The 20,733-nt window shown below is 37.2% G+C and overlaps 1 protein-coding gene across 1 annotated transcript in view; it reads left to right on the forward strand.

The window, feature by feature from the left end:
• The window catches only part of DOCK4 (dedicator of cytokinesis 4), a 255,664-nt gene that overhangs the window by 173,887 nt on the left and 61,044 nt on the right, over positions 1-20,733 (forward strand). The window contains exons 22-26 of the mRNA XM_074870262.1: positions 233-403; positions 1,858-2,050; positions 9,261-9,388; positions 10,673-10,807; positions 15,308-15,406. Of these exons, the coding sequence (XP_074726363.1) occupies positions 233-403; positions 1,858-2,050; positions 9,261-9,388; positions 10,673-10,807; positions 15,308-15,406 (726 nt within the window). The remainder of the gene's footprint in view (positions 1-232; positions 404-1,857; positions 2,051-9,260; positions 9,389-10,672; positions 10,808-15,307; positions 15,407-20,733) is intronic.

Genomic DNA, 20,733 nt, shown 5'->3' on the forward strand with positions numbered 1-20,733 from the left:
AACAAATGTTCCTTGGTTTGTAGAGATTATGAAAGTCAAGGGAAGAGCACTTTGTAGTACGTGCTTTTGAAATGTTGTTAGTGTTTCAATAGAAAGATTTGCCAAAATTAAATAACATGGTGTCCTGTTTCAGACCCTTATCATTATTTGAGTGATAGAATCATTGTGTGTGTTCTATTTAATGATGAGCTGGTTCATTTTTATGAGTTATCTCTGATTTTGACTTTCGTAGGCGCAGGAATATATCTTTAAATATATAGTTCAGTCTCGAAGGTTATTCTCTATTGCCACTGGTGGACAAAATGAGGAGGAATTTCGCTGCTGTATTCAAGAGCTTCTTATGTCAGTACGCTTCTTCCTTTCCCAAGAGAGCAAAGGAGCTAGTGCTTTATCCCAACTACAAGTAAGTTTTCAAGCATGCCTTGCTTACTGCCGTCTTCCACGTCCAATACAGAAAATGTGTGCATGTCCTTACCTATATTCCCAGGAAAGAAAATATGTTTTTGCTAGAGCAAAATGGCATTTTCAGGTCATCCTCATCTCTTTTGTCCTATAGTGTGAAATTTTCATACCAGCAGCTTCTACATAGGCTTGGCATAGATAATGTGAAATCTAATATTTAATTTTGAATTATAATTATATTATAATTATTATATTACTGGATACAAAGTAATTTCTCTGTTTTGTGCATTTTACAGCTTAGTTTAACCACATTGGAACTGAAGAATTTGAGCCATACAAAAGACTATCAGAGTTTTCTTGCTTTACAGAAAACTTTTAAGTCTTGATGAAATGTATGTTTTAATACTCAGCTGGTTTCTTTATTTCAGTTGAGACTACAGAAATTGATTAGTGCTAAAGCAGAGGCAAAACACAGAAGACAGTTCTCTACATTAAGTGCCATAGATTTACCAACTTGTACAGCTCATAGTTATATCATCCTCTTTTCCTGTTTCTGTAACCAAAGGTGTTTAAGACCTGTTAAGAATTACTAGTTTCTGAAACTGTAGAAAATTTTTCTTCCAAGAAAATGGCAAATCAGAGAGAACAGAGCAGAGAGGTGGTTCTTCCATCTCATATCATGTAAGCAGGTGGAGTGAAAAGGTAATAGCAAAATGATATAAACAACCACATTTGGAATTCTTTAGTATCTTTAACCTTGTATGTCATCTGTTCTGACACCAGTGTGAAGAAGATCTGAGGTATGAGCAGCTTTTCTCAATCAGCAGGATTTGGAGAGGAAACAGGGAATGTCATTTCTAGCTTCCTTTCTCTGGCATTGCCCTCCTTTCTTTTACAGTGTTTGCTTCCATATTCATTATACCCACCAATGAATTTCTAACCTGATTTTAGGATTGTTGAAGTGAACCAAGAATGCCAATGCTGTCTCACTCCAAAATAAAAATATTCATTATTTGAAAAATGTTATATAAGGAGGACATTATATTACTTACCCTAAAACAAAGCAAACCAAAACAACTCCACTCAAATCTTTTTGTTTTGCTATCAGCTAGCTTCTGTTACCCTTTTAAAAATTTCCTCTCACACATAGATCATGAAGAATTTGTAAAGTATATTTTTCTTCTAAGTTGAACTTTTTACTTTCTCTTTGTACTGGGTGAAATGAACAGTCCTTAGATAATGTGCAAAGGAAAATAGTCACAAGTGTAAGCCCATTAAGGAATGTGAGGATATTTCTTCTGAAAATATAACCATTTTTAAAGCTACCAACTACCCTTGAAATGTAAAACCGGGCATTATTCCACAGTTACATAAATTTCTGCAGTTATTTAAATTCTATAAATGTCAAAGCTATACTGCAATATCTGACTGTCCATTTTTGCCTTTTTTCTCTAGGCTGTGTTTCTCAGCTCATTCCCATCGGTGTACTCTGAACTTTTGAAGCTCTTTGATGTAAGAGAAGTGGCAAATTTGGTTCATGATACTCTGGGCAGCTTGCCAACAGTCATGCATGGTGATGAGTCTCTTCAAGCTGTTAAACTGCAGAGTATTGGGAAGACTGTAGAGAGTCACCTGTACACTAACCCAGGTAAGGTTACCCTGGGCTGCCTGCAGATAAGGAACTCAACTTGTGTGCTTGGTGCACAGGCCAGCAGGTGCTGAAGGGAACAGTGTTGCTCTGAGTAGTGCTTCCAGAAGAAGCATTCTTGAAGCACTGCTCTGTACAAGCTGCTCATTTACAAGAATACAGTTAGTTAAAATTAGTGGTTTGTTTTTTAGAGACAAAGACTCTTAAAATATAGTTTTGTTTTGATCTACTGCTGGCAGTATGTCTGTGAAGGAAGTTTGCCTTATACTTTTTAAGTAATTATAAAGGAAAAAGCTTTACTAAGTTAGGTTTTTTCCTCTTTTTCTCCTCTGGGGGCAGTTCAGCAAACAGATTATCACTTATCCATTAAGTCTTATTTCTGTAACTCTTGCTAGTTCAGCACTTTCGAACCTCCATTTCTTAATGTAGCATAAAAAGGCTACATAAATGTGAGTGATACTTGGTGCATAAAGTATATAAGAGCATAGTTATTTGCTGTGTGGAAGACAAAACTGCTGTATTGTGTTGAGTTTGACATTTGTTTTTTCTGTTCTAAGTGAAACCCATAGAAGTGACCGAGTATTAAATTTGAGATGAACTAATTTTGAAATAAATGAGTTAAAATAGAAGAGATTTGAAGAATTCTTGTAAGTGTTAATTTATTCACCAAAAGCTCTCTTGAGAGCTGTTTGGGTATTGGCTGATGAAGTTCAGTAGAAACAGTAACTTTTACCATCTCTAAGACATGCAAGATAAACACATTGCAATGATGAAGGCTCTGCAAAAACTACCAGGATATGCATAAATATTTTGGGATGCTGCAAAATACAGGAAGAGATCTTAGAACATTTTTTTTTAAAATGCTTTCAGTGATTGTACTTTAAAAGGATGAGCTCAAAGAAATGGATAAGAAGTATTGGATCCTGTCTGCTTTGCTTCATTCTGGTTGCAAAAACAGCTTACCCTTTCCCTTGTGAGCCTCCACAGTGCTCCCTTCCAGAACAGTTAGCTCTCCCCGCAGCTGATTGATCAGACCTTTGATACTCTGCGTAGATGATGATATGTTCATAGAGCAATCTTAAGGATGCTCTAACTTAATGATTTTCATTTTCCAAACTGCTTGGGGACCAGGTAGCATCATTTCCATTTTCCTCCCACTATCTTGGTTAGGACAGCCTAACCAGAAGATCCAGACGAATGAATGTAATTAAAGAGAGTTATTTAATGCCATGTAAGGGACTCTTGGGGAATTTCTTGGTACTGTAAATCTACTTTCAGCCATATGACAATTTTTTTTGTTTGCTTTTGTAAAAGTGTTAGTTTTTTTTATTCAAATCCAGTTTCAGTATTAGAAGTCATATGAGTTGGTTTGGCTATAAAAGCAATGAAAATTACATGTTAAATTTTACAGGGAGTGCAAGTTATACACAGATAGAATAATAAATTTCTTAGACCACAGGAATACTGATGTGAAAGACATCGGGCAGTAATATAAGCTCCCAGTGACCATGATAGGAAGCTCAGGCAAACACTTGTACAGTATAATTTCAGTCATCATTAAGTTGAAAGGTCTTGTGGAGATCAGCATCTTGGTCTCTTTGCCCTTAATGTTTTATCTCTTTAAAACAGAAAAATATAAGTAGACTTTCCCTGAGTCAATCCCTAGAAGGAGGTCCTTTTAAAATCCTCTTGGGAAAATTAGTATTGCACTAGACTATGTTAATGTGCAGAGTAAACTGTACATCCTGTGAAAATTACTGATTTCTGTCTCCCAGATGAAGATGATGAATGCTGGAAGCTGTGGTGCTAGCTAACACATTGAAACTAGATGGAACACAGGAAATAACTATTCAAACATCTAAAAATGAGGAGGACACTTCTTAGATAACATTTTCTGTTATCTGGAGCTTGCTTGGAAACAAATGAGAGTAGTTTAGCATGGGAGTTTTACACATTTTGTGCTGCAAGGGCCTGAGCAACTAACACATTAGCTCCCACCACTGCAGAAATCAACTGACACTAAAGCTGTGCTTTCGCTAAAATTGGGAGATATTTTTTGTATTTTTTTGAAAACAGAATCATCAGACGTACAAGGGTTGATTGAAGTTGCCCAGGCACAGATGTTTAGTACAATTTCAAATGTATTTGATGCATTTGGTCTCTGCCTGCCTCTCTAGAGAATGCAGGTAATATATTATATTTGCGGATCACATGTGGATAGGATGTCTGAAATGGTTCTGAATTGGGGCTTTGGTATAGATTGCTTAGAACCTTTTTCTATTTCAGTGATTTTAAACTTCAGCTCTTCTTATAGGTAACAACTACAGAGATGTTAAAAGCTGTCAACAGCAGTTATCTTCCTAGCTCCTGTGAAAAGTTAGTGGGTGTTAAGGCCTTACTTTACTTCTATTTTTCCATATTTACTTCTGCATCTTTGTAGAAAACTACACTGGGTGTCTAAAAAGAAACAGATGACAGTTTTCCTGCTGATAAAGGCTAGCAGTATTTTTGTTCCTCTTGGCCTTTCTTCCAGTCTTCTGGTATTTTGGGTGTAACTCTTTGGACACATCCCTGTTGATATTTCTAGAGTGGCCAGATTGATTGATGACCTACATATGCCTGTACCCAGAAAATTTTCTACCTTTGTCATTTCTGATACATGAGTAGTCTAGCACTTGTTTGTTGTCTTTTTTGCATTAAATATTATTATAGCTTGCTTTGGGAAAGAGTTAAATCTGTTTTGCTGGGAAGAGTTAAGGCAAATAACAGAGAAACACATCTTGAACCATGTCGTTCTTGACATGGTTAAACAGGAATTACCAGAACACAGTATTTTTTTTTCTCTAAGGTCACTACTGTGAGCTTGCAAATTCAATAGCTATGAAAACGTGAGGTGTGTAAGTAGAACATCTAGGTTTCTTCCTCTAAAGAGGATGAGTTTTCTTGGAATCACCACCGATCAAACATGTCATTTACCAGAAAAGAGTTTACATTAGTAAAGTCCTAAAAGAAGAAAATCCCATATTGATAAACCATGTATTTTAGCCCAGTTGTAATCTGTGGTGCAGCTCTTTACCACATGGAGAATGTTCTTACAAGGCAAGAAATTTTGTGTTTTCCAAAAATATGAGGATTTGGACCTCTGTGGAAGAGTAGCTGGGTAGGACTTTTAGTGAGACAAACTGTTCAAAACGAATAGAATTAAATTTAGTTAAAAAGGCATTAAACTTTACATATTAACACAAATTTGAAAAAAAAACAAGTCAACTTTTTCAAAACATAAAGGTTTTACACATTGATCCATAGTACTGCTTTCAAGTATTCCAGGATCTTTTTTAGATTATTTAGTATTTCTTAATTAGTCTTCCACAGCAATATACTATTCTTTGGAGTTGTTTGTGTATGTGTGCTTCTATACACACCTGTGAGAAGATGTATGTATTTGCATACGTTGGCATACAAAAATTCAACCTTTATTAATACCTCTGTAGTGGAGTGCAGAAAAAATTTTGTAAAAGATTTGCAAATGATGCTTTACATATGTGGCTCTTTCTCAGGCCAAGAGAGGACTGTCTCAGCCATACCCATGTTTTCCTTCTGCACTACAGGCAATTTTTTTCTTTCAACTGAAAACTGTTCCTCATGAAAGTTTCAAAACTGTCTGTTCTGAAAACAGTGACATGTCCATGCAGTCACAGGCATATATGTTTGGTTTTGGAATTGCAGTGATAAGGTTGTTGGCTTAAGCATTTTCTTCTCCTACCACTCTCAAGTCCAGTGGTTCTTCCAGACAAGGAGGCGTAAACTGAGTATGTCCAAGTAAAACTATCAAAAACAAGAGCAGCTTCCTTGCTTCTCACAGTTCAAGGAGAATGCTGATTTTGTTTAAAATGTTTAATTACACTAATTCTTTTTCCAAGCAGGCTGAAGTTTTTACCATCTGTTCAGATACAGTCACTGAAATGAATATCATCTTTCTGAAATTAATCTTTAAATTAAACTAGAATAAAGAAAATTTTCTATGTCTGTGCAGGTGCTTTACCACTAACTGAAAAGCAAGGGGGAAAGTTGTGCTGTGGGTTAAATATTAAACATTAATGCAGCTTGCATAGGAAAGTCACAATAATTGCCCAGAGTAGTCTCTTTCTAATTATGCCAGGCGTGTACTTGAAAAGCTGTATGTCATGATTTTTTTCCCTCTCTTTCTGTATAATATTTGTAAAGGGCAAGTATTAGCATTTTAAACAGTCAGCTAATTTGGCTTCCTGCACAGAAGAAAAATTAGGACAGTGACTGATGGATAAGAGTTCTGATTATTGTACCATTCCTTGTGCTCATTAATTTTTCTATCTACAGTGGCTGGCATTACAGCTGACAATTTTTAAGAAAAAGAATAACCTAAGACAAATGTTGTACATTACATTCTCCAGACTTTTTCACATAGTACTTGGTTTGACTCGGAGGTGAATATGCCAGCTCTCCTCTTCTGTAATACCACTACATAGCTCCACCTAAACAAGTCCAGACAGAGGGAGGTATTTAGATTATAGGTTTACAAGGAATGTATCTAAAGCTGTGGTAGTTAATTCGGTAACTGGCACTGTTTCCTCCAATCTATAGTTGCAAGTCATTGTAAGATGCTTTTTGCTAATCTGTTTGGTCTTGGTAAAACAAAGTTCCTGATAATTTTACGGAGCTTTTGCAAAAACAGGATACTTGAAACAATTGAATGAGGATGCTCAGTTTTGCCTGAGATGCTTCAGGCCATATTGTATGTAAGAGTTGGCTTTTTACAAGGCAGGTGTTGCTACACATAGATTCTCTGGTCTTCAAAATGGAGTTCATAGTGCTGCGCTTACATGTAAGCAGTGCACAGAGTAGTGGGCACCTCAGAAAAGGTACCAAATCCTGTGTGTGCTCATCAGGAAGCTGCCTAGAATTAACCAAGAAGAAACACCTTGGCACAGGGATGCTCCTGTTTTCTCCTCACCTTCTGGTCTGAGGGATTTGAGTTGTAGCTGCAAGAGAAAACCTGCTCTCCTCAGAGGACCAGTGGACCAAAGGATAAGGCTCACACCTGTAATGTGTGAAAGAGCTACTGTAACTACTCTGAGACAGTTGTGGAGTTGAGCAGTGATTTGAGATACTGCCTGAGAATGGAAGACCAGGTTCAGTGCTCTGTCAGCCTGGATTCAGCTTCCTATCACCTGCCTGCCAGGAGAGTAACCCAGCTGCAGTGCCATAGGCTGGTTTACACAGTGAACCCTTCATCTCTTCTCTTGAAGATGGGTTACCAGATAGTCAAGAATTCAGTACATGTAAGGCCTAATGGAAAGCAGGGAAAAGGAGCCATCCCCTGTAATCTAGAGGTTAGGTCTTTTTTAATGGAATGCAGAGTCCTGCTTTTTTGCTTCATCTGAAGGCATTAGCTCTGTCTTTTATCAATAATCAATAAGCAGATTTAGCAGTGGCGATCAGAAGTTGGCACTTTCCTAAACACAGGGCTTCACATTAGCCGTCATCCTGCCTGCTTTCCTTTTGACGCTGTAGATCTTGCAGTGGATGGGTCAGTGGCAGCTGACATCTCAGACTACCTGGGGCAAGACTTTGCTGAGCTTCTGGGTTTTAGGTAGACAAAAAGAAAATCTTTTGTTGGTTTGGTGGAGATGCTTCTGCCCAGCTGCAGTGCTACAGGCAGATACGAACTTTCAGGCCAGTCCTGATGAAAACCTGCTGAAGCATTTGTGGAAGTAAGCAACCACTGGGTAGAGGCAACCTGTTTCCCAGTTTTGGATTTCAGTACCACTGGGTTTAGATTAATTGATGGTCTTTTGCCTATTGCCATACAGTCTTTGTTTATATTTTTCTTCAGTAGGAAGACATACCAGAACACCTGAATAAATAATAACTATGAAACACCCATTTAAAAAGAGCAGACAAGCTTTCTTTCGAAAACAAGAATATACTTAACTAATGTGTACAAATCAACTTGACCATATGATTTGTATTGTGTTATACAGATATCCAGGCAATGAAAACAAGGGAATAATAGAGAGAAACAAGATTAGTGCTGTATTTCAGTAAGTGAAAGAAGCATTCAACAAATAAAATCTCAGAATAAATCTCTTTTTCTCCCTCATGGTAAAAATAGATTAAATATTTGAGGGGAAAAGTGTTTATAGAAAGTCTAATTCACGAACAATACCTGGTTGGCAAAATGATTTTAAAAGAGAAATTTTCCAGCTAGATAAACTCAATTTTTAGGAAACAATTACATTAATGAAGAAAGGAACTGAGTAGATTAATATATTTAAATAACGTATCATAAATCATCATTAAAATTTTAATAGAGGAAATGATTCAATTACAGTTCTATGAGAACATCATTTCTCAATTTTGGAAAAGATCTAAAGACAACAACAAAATGAAGACAGGTAACACCCATTCCATTTATCAAGTTGTAAATAGGTGTTTAATGTGTTATCACAAGTGTAAGTATTAGGGCTCTTCCCATTTAACATTGTCTTTAATTTTAAGAGAAAGAAGTAAGAAAAAGTAGCATGTTAATGAAGTTCTTGCATAATATTGAGATAATTCAGGACTGAAAATAGCACCAAAGAGCTGTGTTTAGAAAATGAAATAGAGGAAAGGCAAATCATATTATGTAGACACCAGTAGTCTAAGTTGTTCATACTCAGTAGGAGTGAGGAATCTGGAAAAATGAAAATCCTGAAAGAAATCCGAAAGTACTGCTTGTCTCTAAAGTAAAACTCATTTGTAGAATAATGTAAGTTCAAGATGAAGTCTGCTGTGACCTTGGCTTGCAAATGGATCCTGTCACATGGCAGGGAACATGAAAGCATAATTACACTTTATTTTGAATACAAGTATTACTGTGCTAAGTTTTTTTTCATGACTGTTCAATAAATACTTCGAATTTTCTGTTACATATGGTATATTCCACACAGTGGTGTTTTTCTCCGTCCGTGATATGACATACTGACTTTCAGCATATTGTTTATTCTTCAGATATTTGGATATTATGATTATGAAGTAAAAGCTTCTGTTTATCAAAAATGTTGGTTAAAGCAAGTAAAAGCTTCTGCTTATCAGAAATACTGTTTTGGACTGAAGACACATTTTACATCTGTATTATAATGAAATGATTCTGTGAGAAGCTCTTACTCATAAAATTTTTCATTTTTTCCAGATTCTCGATACATTCTTCTTCCGGTAGTTTTACATCACCTCCACATGCATTTACAAGAGCAGAAGGACCTTATAATGTGTGCACGTATCCTTAGCAACATATTTTGCCTCATCAAGAAGAACAGCTCAGTGAGTAAACACCATGTCACATCCACAAGGTGTTGAACGTCTTTATATGTCTCTGTGACATTTAATGACACAAACTGGACCTTGACCGAGAGCATTTTGAAGAGTTCTCTGTGTAATGATTCTGCATAAACATGTAATTTTGATTTCTCATGAGCCTTTTCTTCCCCTGCAAGAATATTTTAATTGTAGCGTATAATGTTCTGCCAAGCTTTGACTCTTTTTGAGTGTTGTGTTGGACAGAAGCAAATGTCCACTTTCTTTCAGAGACATTTTCTGTTGTGGGCTGTTTAGTCATAGGGCACACGGGGTGATATAGGTACATGGATTGTTGTGAGTATTGCAAGGGGTGTTGCACTTGGTTGTTAGTTGCTAAGCTTTTGTAAGTTGCTAAGTTGGCCACTTTGTGGCCAAAAAATTCACTCCTACACCTCACTGTCAGCAAAGTTGAATACCTGTTTGTAAGCTGGGTTTTAGTTTGGTTGTGTATATTTGATTATGAAGTGTTTCTGTTTGCGAAGAAATGTCATCTTAAATTGTGGGTAAAATCGCTCAGATTAAGATGGTGTTGTCTGCTGCAGTGGAGACAGAAAACATTGTTGAAGCAGGGAAAGCATATTTCCATTTGAATTAGAAAGGAAAAGTATCTACAACTTGACTACATCGGATGTTTTCATATGTGTAATTAAGGTGTTCATGGTCTCTTTTGACAGTGTACACTTCGGTTTCTTTGTATTGATATTGCATACAAGCAGTTGTAGGTTTACATAAATGACTAATTTGTTTGTGCTACTCAGTTGATGGGAAGCAATGTAGCTGGTCCTTACTGCTGAAGCAGGTCTTGAAGGTTGAGCACCATCTGCTGTGTTTCTGGTGATAGTTTGAAAGTGTGAAAACAGAATTCTACTTTTTGGAATTTAAGCCTCTCTTGGCAATTTCCCCAGAAAATATATGGGCGTTACCTATAAAAATCTTGCCCGGAAAGTTCTTGTATGTTATTTACTGCTTTCTTCTAAACACTAATTGAAATAGAGCAATGCTAATTTGATGAATGCATATATATTCAAAGTCATCCCTGTAACTGTCCTCTATATTTCAGTACAATGTAATTAATTGAAAACTGTTAGGAAAAAAAAAATCAATAGAATTAAACAATATCTTAGTTAGAGAACAGTCCTTGCTTCTCAAATGTAAAACTATAATTTGTTTCTAAAACGACATCAAAGGAAATATGCCTGTGGTCAACTTTCTATTTTAAAATATTAAATGTTTTATTTATTATTTAAGGAAAAATCTGTCCTGGAAGAAATTGATGTGATTGTAAACAGCCTGCTAGATATTCTGTTAAGGACCATACTAGAGATCACCAGCCGACCACAACCATCAGGCTCTGCTATGCGCCTCCAGTTTCAAGATGTGACTGTAAGTTTCTTATGATGAAATAGCTCACAATTGTCACTGGTTGGACTACTAGATTTTTAATAATATCTTTATATTGTAATTCACAGTGTTAAGATTTTGTGTATAAAACAGAGAATAAGGAAAACGAAGAAAACTTTTTTTTGCATTTTATTCCTTTTCAGTGGAAATAGTAATTTTTTTCATTAAATTTATTTATAAATTGTGACTAGGAGAAAAAAACCCTAAAACATAACACTTATTTTGAGACTGTTTCAAGTGAATAATTATTTCATTGTGTTTCTTTTGTTGACAAATTTAATACCTTTCTGAAACTCTCTCTAAGTTTGAATTCCTGAAAATGGAAAAGTGTCAATCAATAACATTTTACTTCCTAAAATGCATACATTTTTACATGATGAAGCAGCTCTAAAAATGCCTGCAGAATCTGTGATGCTAACTTGTACAAATCCAAATTTATTAATTGAAAGGCATTTTGGGCTTAGCATTTGAGCATCATTTCTATCACGCTCAAGTAGAGCATAGACGATGGATTTAAAAGATTAACAAATGATCTTTTGGTCAACCTGCTATAGTAAGTCATACAAATTAGAAGGTTGAAATGCAGGCATTTACAGAAAAGCCTATGATGAAGCACTGACGAAACAAAATGAAGTGTTACTTTGCTTTGTTTTCAGCAAGGTTCCCAGTTTGCTTTTGAAGGGCAAATCAGTTCTAATATAGCAAGGGATATGACCTCAGTATGAGGTGAGGGGGTAACATTTTGTGCAGAGGACATACTGTGCTGTGTAATTTACTATCTCATTATACAGTTAATTAATTAATTAATTGCCTAATTTTTACACTGTAACAATTTTCATTAATGAATAGATGGTTGGTTTTCAAAACAGAATTTCCTCTGAGATGAAACATTTCAAAAGTGTTTAATAGCTGTGGAAGACATATGTTGTTGGGTTTTTTGTTTGTTTTACTTTATTCCACAGAGAACAAAGTGTTTTATGGAGCTGACCAAGCTCTGTAATAAGATAACACCATGCTTTAATCACTGTGATTCAGCAGGACTATACATCTAAGAGTTTGGGGGTTTTTTCTTTAAATTACAAAATTACAAATGTATGTTGTGTGACATATTAGGCCATCACAAGAAAATCTAAGCTGAAGTAAGGGTTGTAGTATTAGACTGTTAGTGTAGCAAAGCTCTGAGCTTATTGATTTCTTCCAGGATACCCACTTGCTTGCAGATTAAGTTTTCATAAAACACCATGACAGCCTATTTCTTTCACACCATCAAAAAATTAGACCCTGAAAGTGCTTTCAAGTTGCAAAATTTTCTTTTTATGCATCAGAAAAGCCGTGTCATTGTCACCACAGGCTCTCAAAGAATACTTAATGTGGAAGTGACTCACAGCACAGCATAAGGCAATTATATACATTTATGTAGAAATATCATGCAGTATGGGTTTATGGCAATACACGGAAACAGATTCTTGGAACTATTTGTAGAACAAGTATGATAAAGCACTCAATGTGAGTACAGCAGTAGAGTCTGTTCCAGTATGTTGCCATTATTTCAAGCTGCGTGTATCATAAAATATTCTTTGTGAGATGTATCATGGCAGCACACTGGATAAAATTCTGTCATACTTTTGCATCAGATGTAGTCTTCCTTGTGCAAGTAGTCCCAAACTCATCTCGGTGTGATCTTATAGGCCCACGTGTCACTGTTTTTCTGCACAAAGCAGCAACATAAAATCAGGCAGCATCAGGCTGTGTGCTGCCATGACTGAACCATTTCTTTAATCTCAAGTAGTTTTGGTACCTTGGTACCATTTCAATTTGCAGTGAAGAATCTTGTTAGATGATAAGTTGCAAGATGGATGTGATTCTTTAAATGGAGCACAAAGAGGACATGTCTTCAGGGTGTCAGTGTTATAGATATTGCACTAACAAACATTGAATTTAATGCAGTGGTGAAAGTGAAACTTCTGCTTTAGGGTGTCATTGATTTAGACCTTTAGATTTCCTTAGGAAAAATGTGTTTGCCTATAAAGAGTTGGCAGAAAGCAATCCAGTTAAAGCAAACCTTTACTGATTTCAGATCTTGGAAGTTCAGTCCCTCAGAACCTAAATGGATTGCAATTTAATTGTGAGCTCCATGTATTTTAATAATTGTGCTCCTTAAATAAGACATAAAAAATTACTTCAGAATTCTGCCTAAGTGAATTGGATATACTCTTGGCTTGATTTATGACCCTAGAATTGGATCTTAAATGGTTTTTATCAAGGTCATTACATTTGTGGAGTTTGCTTCCGTTCATGATTTGCAAGGTAGTCTGTGGCTAACACTGGCGAAAACCTTACAACATACGTTCTTGTCTTGAGTTCAACCAATGCAGCTGAATGTTCATTGTTATTTTAAAAACCAGCTGCCTGTATAGGTACCTACATTTGATTTAAAAACTCAAATTTAGAAGTCAGTTAACAATTAGATAAAGCTGGAACCCTTCTAAAGCTAATCTGTCTGTCAGCTATAATAGTATAGCTTTCTATAATAAATTGTGATTTTTAATATACTACTATAAGTCAAAGTAAACGTGGAAACATGGAAGGTGGGTAGAAAGGACGGCTTAAAATGCTTAAGCAGGAAGAGAAGTATTCAAAAGGTTCATACTCAAATTTTGTCACTCAAGCTAGCAATCAGGTAAGCTTACAATGTTATTTATTCACTCTGCTTATTTTGGCTAATTAGCCAAAATCTGAGTGGTCTCAGATTTTATAACTGGAATAAAAGTTCCAAAAATTATGCCTATTTACTTGAATCTACATTATATTAAATAGCATGATAAAATCAAATTGAAGCTATATATAATGAAATTGAAAAGATTAAAAAATAATTATAAAAGACCAAAGTCTTTTTGGTTTTGGAAGAGAACCTGATCAGTTTGGAAATAAATTTTCAGATATTTACAAGATAGCAGCTGTACCCTTGATGACTGTGCCCAGAGCATGAAGATTAAGAGACTTTGTAGCATTAAGTTACTGTTTTGAGAATGCTATGTTCACTGTAAAAAATAATGGTTTTACAGGGAGGTAATTAATTTGGGATCATTACTTCAGTGTAGAATTTTATTATGGTCAAGACTATTATTATTTTATCACCAGGTTTCTAGTGAAAGCCATAACTTCATACACCACCAAGTATATAAGATGTAATCACAAGTGAATTAAGCCTTCCAAAGTAAAATCCAGAACAGCCACTCATGTGAAAATATATTCTCCCTTTTTTTAATCTTATTTTCTGCTTTTAATGAAAGACAGGGAAAAATCTTCCCAAAATTTGACTTGACAAACTAATGAAAGGCACCATTTTAAAGTATTTTTATCCTACCTGTCTGTTCTCCCAGTCTCATTCCCCATTCCCAGTAGATAGAGGCCAGAAGTGTATTTCCTATTTTTTAACAAGCTTGTAAGATTTCAGAATTGTTCTTCCTAAACACTGGGATGCAATCCAGACCTTTCCCTCTTTCCTGTCCTCATCCATTCTGCAGTTAGGCCACATTGATACCATTCAGTGTTTCTTCCCAGTGAAGAATGTGAACAAAAGTGAACAAGCAGACAAGAAAGGGAGAGGGGGAGAACATATTCCTTCCCATAATGTCTTGTTCATTTGATTGCTCACTGGAGATACCCAGTGCAGTTCTCTGCTCTTTTGTTCCTGAATCCCATGCTGTTTGAAGAGCAGCCTGGTGAATGTGCATCTGCAGAGGCAGGGAGGAATCCGTGCAGCAGTGCAGTAAGTTCCTCAGCTACTGCCTGGAGTGTCCCTTTTCTGGAGTGTGGGATATGGTGGAGTGTGAATCCAGGAACAGGCACTGTGGGAGAGAGTGGTCTTTCCCTATGATTAAGCTCAACTTTTAGATATATGTTTTAATGGGAAATTCCTCCGTAGGTCCAAGGAAACTTCTGATCAAAACATTTTCAAAGTTTGTTCAGTCCTATAAATGAGTTTTCTTTTTGACAAGTATTTTTTGTGATGAAAAAATGTTTTGAAAAATTCCCAGCTAACTCCCATTAATTTCTTCCCTAAAGGAAAACAATAGCATTCTTCCCAGAATTGTTGCAAAATATTTTTGTTTATATTTGTTTCAAAACAGAGTTGACTAAGAGGTTGTAATTTTAGCAATCTAAATAATCTGTTTAAAAACAGATACACGGGAAACTAATCACAAATCAAAATTTTACTGGTTTACCCCTCTGGAACTATTTCAGATAGATTCTGCTAAGCAAGTAGACTGCATTTGGGGAAAAATAATTCTTTAAATGGGAAGGAAGTTCTTAACTAAATTAATGTATTTTCACAAAATATGGAGTCTAAGCCTAATTGTAGATTAATTTCCCTTGCATTTGTTAATTATTTTTAAGTGCTTATAATATAACAGTTTAAGATCAAGTACAGAAGGAATTATAATCCATAATATTTCTGTTATTGGCTTATCTGAACAGGGGGAATTTGTCTCCTGTTTGCTGTCACTCTTGCGACAAATGACTGATAGACATTATCAACAGCTTCTTGATAGCTTCAACACAAAGGAAAATCTGAGGGTAAGTAACAGAATTGTCTTTCCACTTGTTCAGGTCTCTTTTTATTTCTCTTTTTTATTTATCTCCCTTTAAGATATTCCTGTGCTTTGATGAAACACTTCGGTATTTAAATGCGATCTGTTTCTCAGATGACCTAACTTTTGCACAGGCTTTCTTGCGTAGTCAGGTCCACTCTTACAGTGGGGCTAGGATTCTGTTGCTTCTGCAATGACAGCAGATAGAATTGGGATGGGGGGAACTATATCATTATTTTAAAGCCATAAACTTAGCCTCCAAGCCTGTTTTAAAGATTTTGTCAAAGCTTACACAGTTCTGCTTGATTCTTCCTGTCAGGCAGTTGGGTTTTTTGTTTGCTTTATTACAATTGTTTATTTATTCGTTCACTGTATATGGCAATGGCAAACACGCAGCTTGAGAAATGCACATTCAATTAACTCTCCATTTTTCTTAACTGTGCAGCAAGTCCATAGGCAGGAGGACCTGTCAGACTTGTAATCTCTGTCTGCCCAGTTTGATCGTGAGAGTAGCTGCAGAGCTCTTTCAGGGCAGCCTCTACTAATTTCATTGATGGAGTTACTGGGTTCATGGAGATACAGCATTTTTAATTCCTTTTTGGAGGAGGAGGGTGGATTTTTTTAAAAAAAAGTAAGTTAAGATTTCCTGCATAAAGATATACACTAAGACTTCCACTGCTAGACCCTGAAAAACTTATATAGTACCAAATCTGGTCCACACAATAAATCTTGTGTAATCGCATATGCCAATTATTCAGCCAGTGATCCTAGATAGGAAATTAATCATGTCCTAGTGTGATAGTATATTTTCAGATGTTACTCTTAAATTATGATTTGATTACTGCCCTGAAAAGGGGAGTCTAGTTATGGTGCAATTTCAGATTTCCTTAAATTCCCGGTAGCTGTTTAGAGCTATTCTGAAGAGAGCATACCATTCGTGTGTGCCTTTTCTTTGTAGTGAGATGGTCATACTGAGCTTGAAAGATAGAAAATGCTGCTGAGAAGTTATCTCTATCATGAATCAAGAGTACTACCTAGGAGTTACATAGGGTGGATGATTTTTATACTAGTATTACAGCATCTGTTTTCACCTACCATAGTTGCTATCCTCAGGCAATTTTTAGTATATCATGTGGAAGCTAGGCATTTTTTACTAAAAATATTTTCCCTTTTGTTTGAGTTCTGAGCAGGTCTGTATTTCTAGGTTTGGATTTTTATATTTCCTAGAGGTTTGAAGCTTGATTTCTGTTTGATGTATCAATGAAATACAGTGTTGAGTTTATTCAGACTTTCTTGCTTCTAGAACATGAAAAATCTCTAGAATTAATGCTTGAATGGTGTTTCATTTGACACATTTAAATTCCCCCCACGCACATACCCTACTATTATACAGAGACATATGGAAAGCAGCTGTAGCCAGTGCCATCAGCTATCAAAATATAGGTCTTAAGAACTGAAGTCCAGAGTTCATTATTTCCATTCAGATCTCATCAAATCAGCATCAGCTCCACCAGTGATTCAGTGGCAGTAGGTTGATCATAATTAATGCAGCATTCCTTCCCTTCTGAATCTTAAATAATATATTGGGTTTTTTCCCCTCACTTGGAAATATCAGGTATCACTGAAAGCAAGACGAAAAGATGAGAGCTAGTGTCTGAGGCTGACACTGCTGTTAATCATGAGGTGACTGTGTATGACTTAGGCTATCTCAACCATCTTGACACTTACCTCTGTATTTTCCTGCTTTGTTTGCCAAGTGTGGAACTTCCTTGGTACTTTATACTGCTTTAAGATATGCTTCTTAGGAAGTGACATCAGTATAAGTAAAGGAAGATTCAGAAGGTGTAAATATCTGTGATAAGACTTTTTTTTGTCTGAAATGCTTTTAGAGGCTGAACTAGTAGCCATAGTTAATCTTGTAGCTAGTGTACTTTGGGATTTAAGCTTCAGTGGTAAATACTATCAGCTTGCTGTATTTTTGAATCCTCTTTTTGCCCCCTGATCAGTGATGTCAAAGTGGATTGGGTCTTCCCTAAGTCACATTACAAGTTCCAAATCTGATACGGGGTTTGCAAGGGACTTACCTGAGTGTAACCCAGGCCTCTGAATTGCAATCTGTTGTGCTTTTTTGCTTTGACTACCTCTGTTTATAATTAACCATCTATAGTGAAGGATTAGACGCTGATATCACAAGGTATTTCTTCTTTCTTCCAGACTAATTCTCAAGGTGACAATGTGAAGTGCTTGCATGAATGCATGTTTGCACAGCATTTGTGATACTACTAAAAAAATGCCCCCACGAAACCACTTCTCCAAACAAATACTCATGCAAGTACTTGTGAAAAGGGAATGAAGGTTGTCATTCATTCTATTAAAATTTATTTGCAGTTCTTACTGTTTTATTATTTTTTTTAAAGTCTTTACCAAAATTATTAAAGGCTGTTTCCAGCTTGTTAATCGCAGTTATAGTAAGGTGGAGACTTTGAGGGAATGACATGTACATATTTTAATATGACATGCATCTGAGTGATGCTTTAACATGGTGATTGTTTAAGGAAATATTTCGACTATTTTGTAAATCTGTTTAGTTTAAGTAACTGACACGGTGACTATTTTTATTTTAGTCAGTTCTTTAAGAGAGTCAGGTCTTTTCCACACAAAGCAGAAGATAGAAAAAGCATTTTATATTTGAAAACATGCAAATGAAGTAAGAAAGAAATGACAGGCGATTCATGGCTGAGTGGTAGCACCAGAGACTATACTTCATTCACTTTTTGAAACATTGAATTTACTGAGGCAGTAAATTTAAATGCTTGCTTTTATCTTTTTTAAAGATATGCTCCTTTTGCTTACCACAAAATACCATCTTTGTCTAGTAAATATATTTTATAACGATGTATAGAACAGAGGTGCCCTTGTAGGCAGATATTTACAGCTGCAAAAAAGCTCAGATATAATTTATGACAAAAGGTAACAATGGAAGTTATAAATAGGAAGAGAGAAGTGGGAAAATGAATGAGAAAAACAGTATATGTTAGCACAATGCAGCTTTGACCACAGCAAAGTGCTTTCGGTTGATATGTGTGGGTTTTTTAATTAATAGATTCAAAGAATACGAAACAAACAGATAAGCACCTGCCAGAAGGCCTAGTTTTTATCTATTGGCAGTGTACCCTACATAATGTGGCAGAACAGATATACAGAAGAGATCTGATGAAGGAAAAGATAGTATTTCATAGCGATGGGTGTAAACCTTACTAGTTCTCTGAACCCTTGCTTCCAGCTAAAGGAGCCTGAGCAGGGTAAGGTGGGTGCTGAACCCAACCACCAAGTGCCATTTATTCCACTGTTCTCTAATGACACCTTGAACACAGGGTGTGTGAGGTCCATAGGTGTGAGGAATGTCTCTGGTGAAGAAGCTTAGTTCTAGTCACATCCTTTCCCTGTTATGCAGGGACATCTGCTCATGTATGAGACTTCTGAAAGCATTAGTGCTGGGGGAGAGAGGTAGCTCTAAAACAAATATTTGGGTGGCTTCTGATATAGATTGAGGAAGCAGTAAAGGAAAGATCTGGGAAAGGAGTTGGCCACGGGATGGATGAGTTGTCTGGGCACTGTCAAACCATCCTCTTTCTTATGGGCACCTTGGCAATCTGCAAAAAAGCTCTAGGATGCTCTACAAAGACTTGATAACTCTGCAGTGTGAACCAAAGAAATGGATGACCAAGCAATTAGCTTCGAAGTGGACTGTTGACCCAAACTAAAATGCTATATAGATGCACTTTTGACAGATCCAGTGAAGAGTCTGACCTGCTTTAAAAGAGGATTTTACATGCATACAGGGAAATCATAGAATCATTAGAAGGTCTGGGTTGGAAGGGACCTTAAAGATCATCTGGTTCCAACCCCCCTGCCCCGTCCAACCTGGCCTTGAACACTTCCAGGGAGGGGGCAGCCACAACTTCTCTGGGCAACCTGTTCCGGTGTCTCACTACCCTCACAGTAAAGAATTTCTTCCTTATGTTTAACCTAAATCTACCCTCTTTCAGTTTAAAACCATCACCCCTCATCCTATTACTACACTCCCTGATAGAGTCCCTCCCCATCTTTCCTGTAGCCCCCTTTAAGTACTGGAAGGCTGCTATAAGGTCTCCCTGGAACCTTCTCTTCTCCAGGCTGAACAACCCCCAACTCTCTCAGCCTGTCCTCATAAGGGAGCTGCTCCAGCCCCCTGGTCATCTGCGTGGCATCCTCTGAACCTGCTCCAACAGGTCCATGTCCTTCTTATGTTGCGGGCCCCAGAGCTGAACACAGTACTTGAGGTGGGGTCTCACGAGAGCGGAGTAGAGAGGACAAATCACCTTCCTTGTCCTGCTGGCCACACTTCTCTTGATGCAGCCCAGGATATGACTGGCTTTCTGGGCTGTGAGTGCACACTGCTGGCTCATGTTCAGTTTTCCATCCACTAACACCCCGAAGTCCCTCTCCGCAGGGCTGCTCTCAATCCACTCATTGCCCAGCCTCTGTTTGTGCCTGGGATTGCCCCAACCCATGTGCAGGACCTTGCACTTGGCCTTGTTGTACTTCATGAGGTTTGCACAGGCCCACCTCTCAAGCCTGTCAAGGTCCCTCTGGATGGCATCCCTTCCCTCCAGCGTGTTGACTGCACCACACAGCTCAGTGTCACTGGCAAACTTGCTGAGGATGCACTCAATCCCGTTGTCCTTGTCACCAACAAAGATACTAAACAGCACTGGTCCCAATACCGACCCCTGAGGAACGCCACTCATCACTGGTCTCCAATTGGACATCGAGCTACTGACTGCAACTCTGAGTGTGACCATCCAGCCAGTTCCTTATCCACCGAGTGGTCCATCCATCAAATCCATGTCTCTCCAATTTAGAGACAAGGATGTCGTGTGGGACAGTGTCAAAAGCTTTGCATAAGTCCAGGTACATGACATAAGTTTCTCTTCCCTTATCCACCAGCACTGTAACTCCATTGTAGAAGGCCACCAAATTTGTCAGGCAGGATTTGCCCTTAATGAAGCCATGTTGGCTGTCACCAATCACCTCCTTACTTTCCATGCACCCTAGCATAGTTTCCAGGAGGATCTGCTCCATGATCTTGCTGGGCACAGAGGTGAGACTGACTGGCCTGTGTTTCCCTGCATCTTCCTTTTTTCCCTTTTTAAAAATGGGGATTATGTTTCCCCTTTTCCACTCAGCAGGAACTTCACCGGACTGCCACGACTTCTCAATTATGATAGGTGGTGGCTTAGTCACTTTATCCACCCGTTCCCTCAGGACCCA

Source organism: Strix uralensis, chromosome 5, assembly GCF_047716275.1.
Source record: "Strix uralensis isolate ZFMK-TIS-50842 chromosome 5, bStrUra1, whole genome shotgun sequence".
In the NCBI taxonomy this organism is placed as follows: domain Eukaryota; kingdom Metazoa; phylum Chordata; class Aves; order Strigiformes; family Strigidae; genus Strix; species Strix uralensis.